General features: G+C 44.9%; 1 protein-coding gene across 1 annotated transcript in view; it reads left to right on the top strand.

Moving 5' to 3' along the window:
* ADGRF5 (adhesion G protein-coupled receptor F5) overlaps positions 1 to 10,080 on the top strand; it is a 29,465-nt gene extending 19,385 nt beyond the window's left edge. Inside the window, 5 exon segments of the mRNA XM_050894095.1 lie at positions 252 to 1,622; positions 2,577 to 2,618; positions 2,720 to 2,779; positions 7,492 to 7,576; positions 8,710 to 10,080. Of these exon segments, the coding sequence (XP_050750052.1) occupies positions 252 to 1,622; positions 2,577 to 2,618; positions 2,720 to 2,779; positions 7,492 to 7,576; positions 8,710 to 8,789 (1,638 nt within the window). The 3' untranslated portion in view covers positions 8,790 to 10,080.
* Positions 10,081 to 13,355: the final 3,275 nt, after the last annotated feature.

The following is a 13,355-nucleotide window of genomic DNA, read 5'->3' on the forward strand; positions in this document are numbered from 1 at the left end:
AAGAAGGCTGGAGAAGAAAAAATACTAAGTAATATGTAAAAAAAAGCCATGCAGCTCCACTTTTGGAAACCTTAACTTGAAAACAGAGCATGCAGAGGGTTAACAACTGAAGATTTTACATGGATTGAGCAAAATAAGAAAATGCTGGGCTTTTTCAAAAGACAATTCTAGGACCACGCAGAAATTACCATCAGAAACAACAATGATTTGTATGGGATTTCAGTAACAGCATTATTCTGTTGTTGTTCCAGAATTTCCTCTCCACAGTGGACTTTATTGTTGCGGATTCCACAACTGAAGCTTGGGAAGACCTGAATAAAGAGGAGATACTCAAAAGTTCTTTGTTACTGCATTCGGTAGAAAATTTTTCCCTGCACCTCCAACCAGTTAATAATACCATTCCTCCTGTCTCTGCAAACACCCTTCAGCTACAAGGTATAGTTGTCACAGAAAATAGCAACACAGAGTATAATAAGAAATTCCGCAGTACAGAAAACCTCACAGTTGATGTGCTTATTCGTGAAACTGAAATTCAGACTCTAACTCAGAATTCAACCATTGTCAGTGTGATGTACTCAAAACTTGGACATATTTTGCCCCGGAATGAGCCCGAGTATGTGAACGGCTTACTGATAACAACAACTGTGAGCAGCAACAGAAGCCAGAAGTTTGATATTGAAATGAACTTTGCAAAGAAAAACTTGTCTCTAAAGATGCCCCAGTGTGTCTTTTGGAACTTCACACTTAACAAACATGGGGGGGGCTGGAATACTCATGGTTGCATACCCACAGAGGTAGAAGATTATGTCATTTGCTCCTGCAACCACTTGACATCATTCTCCATTCTGATGTCACCTGATCAATCCCCCCAGGTAATCTTTGAAGATTATATTACCTACATTGGCCTGGCCATTTCAATCTTGAGTTTGGTGGCCTGCATTATAATTGAATCCTTAGTCTGGAAATACGTGACAAACAACACAACCTCCTATATGCGCCACGTCTGTATGCTCAACATAGCTACATCACTCCTGATTGCTGACATCTGGTTCATTGTCACTGCCTCCATCAATGACCAAAACCAACAGATGAGCAGAGGTATCTGTTCTGTGGCCACTTTCTTCATCCATTTATTCTACCTGTGTGTCTTCTTCTGGATGCTCAGCCTGGGCCTCATTCTCTTCTACAGACTGGTCTTCATCTTACATAACACAAGCAAGACCGCTCAGAAAGCACTGGCATTCTGTCTGGGATATGGGTGCCCCTTTGTCATTGCAGTCATCACTATCGCTGTCACACTGCCAAGGAACAATTACACCAGAAAGGATGTCTGCTGGCTCAACTGGAAGGACAGCAAAGCTCTCTTGGCCTTCGTCATACCTGCCCTGATCATTGTGGCCATGAATTTGTTCATCACCGCAGTTGTTATAATAAAAATACTGAGGCCAACTATTGGGGATAGGACAAACAGGCAGGAGAGGAACTCTTTGTTTCAAATTGGCAAAAGTGTGGCCATCTTGACACCACTGTTAGGCCTCACCTGGGGATTTGGCCTTGCTACCATCATCAAAAACAGTCATCGAGCTTTCCACATCCTCTTTGCTCTGCTCAATGCTTTGCAGGTGAGTTACACACGTGTAAGGTTTGGTTCCTCTGTGACCATTTAACATGTAGTGATATTCTTGCAGTGCTGTGCTTGGAGGGGAATAAAAACAGCTTGGGAAAGCTCAGGTTTGCCTTACACATCCTTATTCCCAAAGGGCTCTTTGGGAAACCCGTTCCAGGATTTCAGCAGTATTTCATATTCTCAGCTGCCTTAACAGGTGTGCCTTATAGATAAAGATGACATAAAGATAACTTCCAACTTTGCCAGTAGCTTTAGGAAGTACTTCATTCCTGAAGATAGGGAAAATAGCCCTATTACGTTCAGGTGGGCAAGCTTCAGCATGTCTGGTTTCATTTACAGTGTATCTGGAAGCATCATATTATGCTCTTGTGGGTTCAAGTAATGAGGGAGTATAAACAACATGAAAGTCACCAAGAACAGCTGAGCAGTACTAATAATAAAGAGAGGAATTGACCAAAATACACATGATTGAGAGTTTTCAGTCAGTATGATTTTTAAAACAACATATTTAGGTGGCCAGTAGGATCCCAATACAACGGGATTTCTTAAGGACAGTTAGGTCTACTCTGTCTCTTAAGAATGGCATCAGAATTGTATGCTTCAGACCAAATTCACTTGCCTTTTACATTGTGAACCTGCTAGCTTATCTGGGGAGCATAGGCAGGGCATGCCTTCCATACACAAAGGTGCCTTCTTCCAAATATGTTTAGTGCTAGCAAACTATCTGTGTCACTTTTGTAGACCAGATATACACACAGTTTGAATAGGCCAGGCCTGGAGAACTCCTACCACATCAGCAGTCCATTATGTGAGATGCAGTTAGAAAAATGCCCTCTATCAAAGAGTTCAGAGTTTAAATAGTCAACATGGACAATGTTTGAGATAATTATGAGGTACTGCAATGAAAAGGTTGGTGTCATCAAACTGCATGTAATTATCTGTCTCCTAGGGATTATTCATTTTGGTGTTTGGGACTCTCTGGGACAAGAAGGTAAGAATTCAAACTATTTCTTATATTACGTGAAAATACTGTTGGAATTTAAGCATAATTGCTGTATTTACTGATTGATTTTTTTTTTTTTTAACAAATAGATACAAGAAGCCCTGCTGAAGAGGAATTCAATGTCCAAATGGAGTTCGCAGCAAACAAAGGTTAGAACCTTGACCTAAGAATGTATTTCAGTTACTGCTGAATAGTCTAACATTCTCCAAGTGTCTTTTAAGTCAAATGCACTTTATATTCTGAATTATTTATTAGAACTAGCCAGAGAAAGACAAGACACTAACAACATAAATATGAATACACTCCTTTTTCTAAGAAGTTCATTATTTCACCTATAATTGGTAAAAAATGAGAAGGAGGTTGGTGGACATTTGCTCTAAATTCCACAAGAAATAAACCAGAAAATGTAACTGAAACTTTAAGTTAGAAATGAGAAAATTTCAGTGGCACTATTATTTATTCACAACCTAAGAGAAATGCAAAGGGAACTTCTTGGGGAAGACGCCCTTCAGCTATAAGCAGGAAAGGACGGAGATACTGCAACTTGAACTTGTGAGACAAGGAGACAGGTTAGCCTCCACCTTATGCTGGGAACAAAAAATGGGAGGAATTATGAATCTTTTGTCAAAATCATGTCTATGTGTTGCAAAGACTCAAATTTTAATGAGCAAAAGATAGACATAAATGAATGTGTTTCTGGAACCAAGCGGCCTGGACACACTCTCAGAAGAGGAGAAACTTGGGTCCTATACCCAGCAAATTCCTGCATTTAACCCAAAACATTTAGTGCCTAGAAAAAAAGAAATAATTTTGCAAACAGGGACTGGATCCTTAAGGAAATCCTGGAAGGCTTCTCTTCCATCCGCAGAGACATTCTCTGGCCCAGTGACTCTTGGACTCCTCCCTGCATTGAAGCACAGCTTGAATGGGCATCTGGAAATGCCTCTGCTCAGGATAGACATTCACATTAAAGGGGGAAACCAGTTCCACTACCATCTTTAAAAGAAAAAATAAAGTTTGCACAGTGTCTCAGGAAAATGACTGCTGAGGAATACAATTAGGACAGAAACACAGGCAGTGTTCCTGCCAAACAGAGATGTGACAGAATCATGGAACAGTTGAGGTTGGAAAGAACATCTCGAGATCATCAAGTCCAAACCTACTGCTCAAAGCAAGGTAAATTAGAGCAGGTTGCTTAGGACATTGTCCCGTCAGGTTTTCAGTATCTCTAAAGTTGGAGAATCCACTAACTCCTTGAACAAAAAGCTGTGGTGTTTTGCCACCTTCAGCACAAAAAAAAGCGTTTTCTTATGATTAAATGGAATTTCTTCCATTTCAATTTGTGCTCCAGAGATCAAGACTCTGAAAAAAAATGCTCCGTGGCTGTTTGAAAAGGGTAAAACAGGGCTCAGCTGCTATAAGCTACTGGGCAGCCATGGAGCTAGACTCTCTTGTGTCAGCCACGTATCTGCTCCCTTCACACCTTCTAATCTTTAGCAGCTCCTGGTTCCTCTCTCCATGCATCCTTCACCTCCACAGATCTCATGGCACCATAGGCCTTTCATCCAAAATGCCTAAAGGGAGGCAGAGCTATTTAAGCCACAGGAAAATGCTGGCATGGGGACAAATGGGCTTAATTAAGTTCAAAAAACATAGAGCCCAACTGGAAAGACGCAGAGCAGAACAAGTACCGAAGAGGTGGGATGACTGCTGTGCTAGAATGCCATAGGACTCTTCAGCCTAAACCACTGATGGGGAATGTAAAAGTGATGGATGCTGCTACGAGGCCATGGAGCAAGTGTGCCACCCAGGCTGATAATTAAGGACCAGACTTTACCCAATGAGCAGCAGATTCAAAGCAAGCAAAGGAGATTTAGACCTCCTCGCTCCTGGACGTTACAGACGTTGGACACTCTCCTAGGTTTTCTTACAGTTTACCTCATTTTGTGTAAGCTTAATAGGCCGTTAAGGGCTATTAAACACCAAGGTCTTGTCTTTGCCTCCAGAAGTCCCTGTGCCTCTGACAGCCAGAAGTGGAAAGAACATTCTGAAGATCCGCTGCTACGTACTTACTTCACTTTTGTAAAACTCTTCCCTAGGGCCTCTGCTATAGCCCACGTTGGATAAGAAGCGCCTGGGCTAGAGGGTCCTTGGATCCAACCAAGTGCAAATCTGCTTACGGCATTAAGCACCCACTAGCCATTAGAGAGGCTGGGGGAATGGTCTCTCAGTGTGAACAAAGGAGTAAAAACACAGAATTAACTGCTTTTACAATGAGGCTTGACAAACCTCTAAAGCAGAATATAGCAGGCCGCCCACACCGGGGGGTCATAGCCTCAGTCACCCAGGACGTGTCTTACAGCCCCAGGAGAGGCCAAGGGCTGAGGCTATGGACTAATCTTCACCTCACAAAGAACTCTGCTGGTTGAAGACATGTTGCAGCTACAGAGTTGTTTGTTAGCCTCTTCCTGCTGATGCCAAAGGTGTGTTCATCTCTACTTCTGCACAAGAGGGGCCACATTCCCAGACACAGAATATAGAAAAGTTTCGGCCAACAGGAATAAAATACCTCTATCTGGGGTGCCTGCCTGCGTATTCTAACACAGAAATGCTTGTTTCAACTTACACTTCTGCATTTATAACCCCTTACCAAAGAAGCCATGCCAGGATGGGTAAGGGATTGCAGGCGTCAGAATCTAACCACTGGCACCTGGGGTGAAAAAGAAAATGGTGATAAATGCTAGCATCATTCTTATATGACAATAAAGCTTAATTTTATATTGGTATCTGAATGGGGTTTATTCGGAAGAGCCTGTACAGGTATTGCTAAAGAACTGGGAAGCAGACCTAAAAACCAGCATAATTAAGACAGATGGGTACACAGCCTCAAAGAAATTAAGGAGTCCATTAAGGCTGAACTGTCAGCTCAGCGGAACAGCATTGGCTCAAATCACTCCAGCTTCCATATGAATTATAGAATTGCTGAAGTTGGAAAGTACCTCCAGAGATCAGCTAGTACCACACTCCCACTCAGAGCATGGTGAACTACAGCTCAGAGCTGTGTCCACTTGGGTTTTGAGTAGCTCCAAGGATGGAGACTCCACAATCTCTCTGTGCAGCCTTTTCCTGTGTCTGACCACCCTCACAGTGAAAAAGTTTCTTCTTAAGTGGGATTTTCTGTATTTCTATTTGTTCCCAGCACCTCTTGTCCTTTCACTGGGCACCAAGAAGAAAAGTCTGGCTCTGTCTTTACTCCTTTCCAGTCAGACGGCCCCCAGCATGTCCTGGTGCATGGGGTTGTTCCTCCCCAGGGACAGGAGGAGTTTGCATTTCCCTTTGCTGAACTTCATAAGATTCCTGTCATCCCATTTCTCCAGCCTGTTGAGGTCCTTCTGAATGACAGCAGACTCATGTGATCTATCAATCAGCCACTCCTTCCAGTTTGGTATCATCTGGAGACTTGGTGAGGGTGCACTTTTCCCATCTTCTGTATCATTAATGAAGATGTTAAACCAGTATTGAACCCATTAGTGACCTCCCTGCATGTCCCCTCCAGCAATGTGCTGAAGGCCGGGGAGGAGGCAGCCTGTGATTAGCCAGGCAGAGCAGCGCTGTAAGTTTTAAGGGCTCCAACCATCTGCCACGTTCAGATCTTGTGTCAGGACAAGACAGGAAAGATACAGTTTCTGCCTCACATTTCTTCATTTAGGATGCCCAGAATCATCCACCTGGATTTTTTTAACTGGTACTCCAAGTATTCCAGTGTTTTCTGCAGGAGGATTGCTCCTGGGAATCGAGGTCTAGGAACATTTCCTAATGCATTTTTAAAGCACCATTCCTTCTTTCTGGCTTCAAAATGACATCTGCTGGATGTGATGCTATTCTGACTGTGGGAAAAACTCCTTTTTCCCAGGAAACTGGAAGGAAGGCAGGAATAACTGATACAACTATCATTAAGCATGTCAGTTTCTTCATTCCCTCCTGTACCGACACATCCAGCAGAATAAAGTAGAGAGAACAAGTTGTTAAGTCTTGGACCCCAATTCTGAATTCCTTTTCAGACAAAATCTCCTGGGCCAGACACTTCCAACTCTAGTTGACACTGTGGAAGCTGCCCCAGGCAGTGGGAATTGTCTTTGATCAAAAAGTCTTTGATCAAACTTTTTAGATATGATTCATTGACCTTCTTCCTCTACCACCTTGTGATATAGGTGACAATGCACAAAACTGCCTAATTTCCCCCATCAGGGTACAACCTAATGAACAGAGAGGGCTGAACAGAAAAAAGATGTGTTTTCCATACTTTTTTTTACCACATCTTTTGGAGGAATCCCATTAAATTCTCAAACCACTCCAGAACTGAAAAAGAAACTTCATTTCAGCAGCAAAAAGTTTCTTTCTTCCCATCTGGACTGTAGAGAGTTGTGTTCCAATGCCCTCTAGTGTGTCAAGTTAAATTTGCCTCTGATTACCTCAGGCTATTGGCCTTCAACGACCATCCCCAAGCATATAACTCTTAGCTTTTCTGGCTAACTTAATGGATATACTCCCTCAGATAAGGGATCAGAACTCTGTACTGTCTGATATGACAGACTCTGGAGCCTAAGCCACCTTCCCTGGCCAACAGTTAGAGACAGGCTGTTTGTGTCCTGTAGTTTCTTTTAAAGTTGTTCTCCTTCATTGCCATCATAAACATGCAAATGGGTGAACTTGATGCCTCACAAACATCTAACTTGTCCCTCTGTGGATTGCCTGCTTGTACTACTGAACAACATTTCATTGTAACCTTTCTTTTTCCCCTCGATGTGGCTACAAAGAAAAGTTCTAGGCTTTTGACAAAATGCAATTTTCTCTCTTACAGTCAACTTCCCTGATCCTGGTGACACCAATGCTTGCTATGAGCTATCCATTTTCAAGAACCTTTAACAACTTATGCGGGAAAACAGGTACGTGACAATAGATCTCTCCTACTGAAGCACAGAGAAGGTTTTGCCTGAGTTCTCACTCTCAGGGCCTCTGTATCCTGATATCTATCGATCTATTTGTCTATCCATCCATCCATAGATTGTATTTAATCTTCTAATACAGAGGAACTGTAATAAGTTATTGGAATCACTAGCATAATTGCTCATGATTGTAGCATAATGCTAGCAGCATAATTGTCTAACACTAAAACAAGTATTAAAGGGTTGCATGTTTCACCAATTCTAAAACCCACTAACTGAGCTTTGTTTTGAGCTTAATGATATCATGACACAGTGCTCCTCGGTTCATTTACTGTTCATGTACTCTTCACCACCTTGGAGCTGTATCTCTTCAAAGGTTCTCGGGCTGTCATTTTATGGACGTCACCATTTCAGTTATGACTCTATTTTGCAAGAAGCATTGCTGAAAATATGAGTAATTTCATTCCTAAATGTGTAATCTTTGCATCCAACCATTGCTCAGAGAAGATGGTGACATTTGGTCAAAGTGGGATATGAAGGAGTTTAATGTAGGCAAGCGACTGCTTTTTAAGAGTCTGTTTATTAGTCAGATAATGGGACAAGAAGTTGGTCTCTGACTCTGCCACAGGAAGTTTACATGAGTACACTAGCCAGATACAGAAGCTCCCACCACAAGAATAAGACTTGCCCACAACTGCTTCCCATGCTACTGCCACCTGAAACTCCCATATTATTAGTACTCTCTTCCACACTCTGCTCTCGGGCTCTGTGCACCTGGGTCTTAGTTTAGAGCCTCATGGACACAAGAGGGAGGGAGCTGGGATTCATCTCAAGAGCATGTGTTCTAGATGCATCCCCATGCTCAAGGAGGACCACTAAGTCCCTCCATTTGTGTGAGTAAATTACTACCCTATGGCATGATCGTCAGTTCAAGCTGACATATCCTGGCTGTGTCGTCAAACACATTGACTTCTGTGGTTGCTGGTATTGCTGTAATTCAGCTAGTATCAGGGCTGCAGACCAAGTCAAAGCCACCTGGGTCATCAGGACAGGTCTAACTGTCCTTACTTTGCAGTGCCAATATGTTCCAGGCTATCTGTCCTTATGTCTAACCACTATGCTTTGTTTTGCAGGAAAATACAGAGTATCTTCTTCAGAGCCATCCAGCTCTTCCTCTGAAAACACTTCCAAGTCATATTCTTTGCTTAACTGAGGCACTGTAAATGCTAAATCACATAACTCCGAAAGGACCTCTGCCCTTTCCAAGACACACACAAAAAGTACCTGTAAGTCATCAAGAAGTGGTCTGCTTCATTTTGACTAAAAGCTGTGCCTTGGTGCATTCTTCTGGAATAATCATTTCTGGTTAATGTGTAAGGCAGGGAAGCTTTGAGAGGTGGAATTTTACAGGGGCTGCCAATCCCAGAAGAGATGACAAGACGTTTCAAACTTGGAAGGATTTGAAGGTCTTCAAGTGCCGGAAAAGACATTGGGAGTGAAGAATTCTCAGCCTTTAAGAGGGTGCTTAGCACTATGCAGTACTGAGCCATGAATTGCAGTGCTATACACAGCTGTTCTCCAGTGGTTTTAGTATTTCCCCTATCAACTCTCTGAATGATTCCAAAGGCCTGTGTAGATACACAAGTACCTCATAGCTTCTCTCCTGCCCTCGTATTAGAGTCTGGAAAGGCCATAGGGTATAGTGCTCTCCACTTTCTATTTAAGACTTCTGGAACCAAAGATTCACAATGGAGAAGGTTCATTTCAGACCTTCACTTTTGACTTAGATACAATGAAGACCGTGATGATTCCTGCGTGGTCTTCTTTCAGATGGAATGAACTGAAAGCTCCATGTGGCACTTTTTTGAAGAAAAGGAAGCTTTATATCCTTAACTATAATTGTCCTTCCCTTGATATGTCATGTGGTAAGACAGAGATGGTTGCTGCCCTCTGCCACAGAGGGGACTGCATTTATTTAATGCATAGTAGTGTTAAGTATGCAAGGAGTCTCTTGTGTAAAGTCTGTATGTTTGGGTCTCCTCTCAGAGGAGAATCACACTTGGAGGGCTCAGAGAGTCAACTCTGCAGTGAATATAAACCACCATGTGCCAGGCAGGATGAAAGGTTTTCTATAAATTATTGCTCTAATACAACATTTGTGGAATCAGTTATTTCCAAGCCTGTACACCTTTAAGGGCAGGACTCCTGTCTTAAGCAGAGAGCTATGAGAGAGCCTGCAAAGTATTTATAGCACACAGAAATGTTATAAAACTTAACGTAAAATATGATAGATGGAATCATGAAGATTTAGATTTGAGATCAATATCAAATACCACTGTCAGTTGGTACAGCCCCATTTGGTTGTTGGGGAATCAGGTCTGTGTTTACCAGTGGTGAACCTGTTCCCAGGACTTTGGGATGAACCAGGATGGGAAACTGTTGCCCACAGTTACAGGAATGTGTGACAGTTTGGTGTGGGCAAGTGGTGATGACCAAAGACAATAAACAAGCATCAATCAAATGTATTATATATATTGAAAGCAATTTCTTTTTGCTTGAAGATGTAGATATAATACTAGAACACAGTTAGAGATTAAGAAACATTTGAAAATCCAGAATCTCTTTGAACTGTATGGCCAGTGGAAACTTGAAAATCAGACCTTCGCACATTATTCCAACCAAAATTTGCCTTTGGACAGCCATTTGGTCTAACTCACTCTGGAAGTAGCTTGTGCAATATTGACCTACTGCAGAACTATCCACTCCCACCGAGTCAGAATAGGCTTTACATAAACTGTAAAGTACGAGTCCCTGTAGACAGCACAGTCCTGCCACACCTTATCCCTGCAGACATTTCATCTCTGAGGTTTCACCACACCTCCCAGTTTAGCTCAGCCTGGGTCTCGACTGTATGTGAATGAGAAATCAGGATGTGACGCCGAGCTGTCTGGCACTGAAGGGACTTCTTTGGGTGGATCTTCAAAGGCAAGGTCTTTGCCAGTGTTGCAAGAGCCATGACAATTCATGAAAGAGAAGCAGCTAAGAAATTAACTGCCAGTCTTAAAGACTTGGGGCCAAGGCTTCACTTGTATTTATACACAGATCAGGATAAAAGGGGAGACAAGAAAAAGTGGAATGGAGTGCTGAATGGAGGAAGAAGGGGAAACACATGGCAGCAACGACAGTATACCCCTCCCACACATTCTCAGCAGCAAGAACCAGGGCTTTGGCACAGGCAAGGTGGGCAGCGGGCTCACCAACAACTTGCTCCCCTCAGGAGTCTGGCATTTTGGGCAGCTGGCTATTTCTGGTCAGCTGGCCCAATCCTTCCCTTTGTCCTGATCAAAGCCCAAATCCCTCTATTCACTCCCCTTCCTGAAGTCAGGGCTGTCACAGGGCTTGTTTCCTGATGATTGCTGTCACTCATGTACCTCCTCTGCTTAACTGCAAGGCACTAAGTTAAAGCACATTGCAACAAAAACCTACCAGGTTCACCTAATCTCTGGAAAGATCTGGTGGGATCTCTCCCTTACCTTTTATAGCATTGGATGGAAAACACTCGCTGCCTTGGTACCTTCCTCTGATTTACTCCAGCTCAGGAAAAATAGTGAAGGAGGGGATAGTGACATACAGGTCTCTGAAGCACAGACCTGCCTGCTCTCAGACTCCCTGCTTAGAGTTGTTGGATTGCGACAGTTGCTGAACAACTCTTACATGTGCTTCAAGCCCAGATTTCACCCTTCATTCCTTAAAGACTTTGGGAACCTTCGATACGACCAATGCAAAGAGCCCAGGACCATTTTATCCACGCTGCAGTGGCCAGCGAAAATCAATGTGCCCCAGAACTGGGGTTTACAAGTGTGCAGTCCTGCCGTTGAGAAGACTTGGGGCTGACAGGCAGATCCACACACGGACCATCTAATTTCCTTAGTGCTCTCCTGTTAGAAAACCAGGGATAAAGCATACGATACAATCCACACCAAATCGAGGATAATTTATTCTAATTTGCGCTCTTTCCAAGTTCTTTTCAGCTTTTTCCTTGGGATAAGTAGTGCTAATCCTCCCACAGCCTCCTCTTGGATCACCCCTCCCTTTTTCCCGCCTCTTTGCAGGGTAACGAACGGTGCACATATCAGCACGTCAGGTTTGGGGTTTTTTTATCGGGCAGGAAGGAGGCTTTCCCTTCCAGCCCACGCGGACGTCTCCCCGGTGCCGCTGAGCCCTCCGGCCGGGCTGCGTGTCCGCAGACCCACGGAGCCCACGGCCGCGACCCGCCGCTCCCTCACACGGCGGCGTCGCCGCCGCCACCACTGACCGCGTCGCCGGGCAACGGCTGCCGCCGCGCATGCGCACCAGGCGGCTCTTCCCCCCCACCCCCGACCGTTGGAGCGCGCCTCGTTACCGCGGCAACGGCACCGCCGCCCCCTCAGGGCGGGCGGGTAACGGCGGCCTCGGCCCGGCCGCAGCCGCCGCCGGGGCGTTGGGGTAACTCTGGCCCCGGCCTGATGCTCCCCTTCGCTAATTAAACTGGGGAGTAAAAATCAGCCCCAAGGGAAAGGGATGGAGCCGCTGCCCCCGGGAAGGAAGAGCTGTGGGTGAAAGGCAGTGTTGGCACGGTGGTTGGCGGGCCTCTGCTCGCCTGCCGCCTTCATCAGGCAGTCTGCCCTGCCCGCAGGCCGAGTGCACCGCGTCGGCTGTGTCCTGTGCTTTACCCTGGCTTTCTAACAGGAAAGTGCTCAAGAATCATGTGGTGTGGGTGTATCTCTGCCCGCCTGTCAGCCCCTCGAAAAGGGAGTGTGCATTGCATGGAGTAACACTGCTGGCTTCTTGTAGGCATCCTCCGCTGTGCCGCAGGCTGGCGCAGGCAGCTCGCTCCCTTCCCCGGGCGGCAGTGCCCCTACCACGGCTGCAGCCTTTCCCAGACGGTAAATAAACCAGCATGTGGGCCAAATGAGAGCTTGCAGGATTTTTTCCACTTGCTGCCTGGCAGGAGCGATCACTCAAAGCAATGCTCTCAGGGGAGGGTCCTGGTTGCCCCCAGTCCAGCACTGCTGCGAGCATCGCCCAAGTCGTTTAGCCTATGCTGTCCCCAAGGCCAGGCAAGCTAGGGTAGGAAAAAAGAAGTCTGTCCGCAGCCCTCCCTGCAGCAGTGATGGCCAGCCAGCCCTGCAGTGAGAGCCCCTGCTTAACTGCGGGTTAATGGATGGTTTGTCCCTACTCACAGGACTGGTGCGAGCACCAGGATGAATCCAAGTGTAAAAACAAGTGGAAACAAGCTCCCTGTGTACAACCTACTGCCATGCATTTTCCCTTGTGCATTTTCCCTACACGTGCATTTTCCCTTGGCTGCCATCCCTTGTGACAGGTATCTGATAAACACAGGGGTAGCTTCACCCTCTGCGATTATTTACCATTTGCATTCTGAACTCCTTCTGTTCTGATACGCAGACAAGAAGAAACTGCTTTTGGAGGAAACCTGGGTAACAAAGTTTCAAGTGTGGAAACTGTTAGAGCACCTGAAAGTAGGAATCTTGGGACATACTAGATCGGTTGCTTCCTGCCATCTGCACCAAGTTGCAGGGTGTTAACACCTTGTCCAGCACCCACCAGTATCACAAACCCAGTCTTCATCTTCCTACACTCTCACCCCTCTCCTTGACGTGTGATTTCCAAAGGGATATGAAGTAAATGGTAACTGCTACAGATCCAATCCTATAACTGATGATCTGCTCCAATTTCATCCACTGCCTGCTGAAATCAAGGGAGCTTTATAGATGTT

Source organism: Gymnogyps californianus, chromosome 3 (genome assembly GCF_018139145.2).
Source record: "Gymnogyps californianus isolate 813 chromosome 3, ASM1813914v2, whole genome shotgun sequence".
In the NCBI taxonomy this organism is placed as follows: domain Eukaryota; kingdom Metazoa; phylum Chordata; class Aves; order Accipitriformes; family Cathartidae; genus Gymnogyps; species Gymnogyps californianus.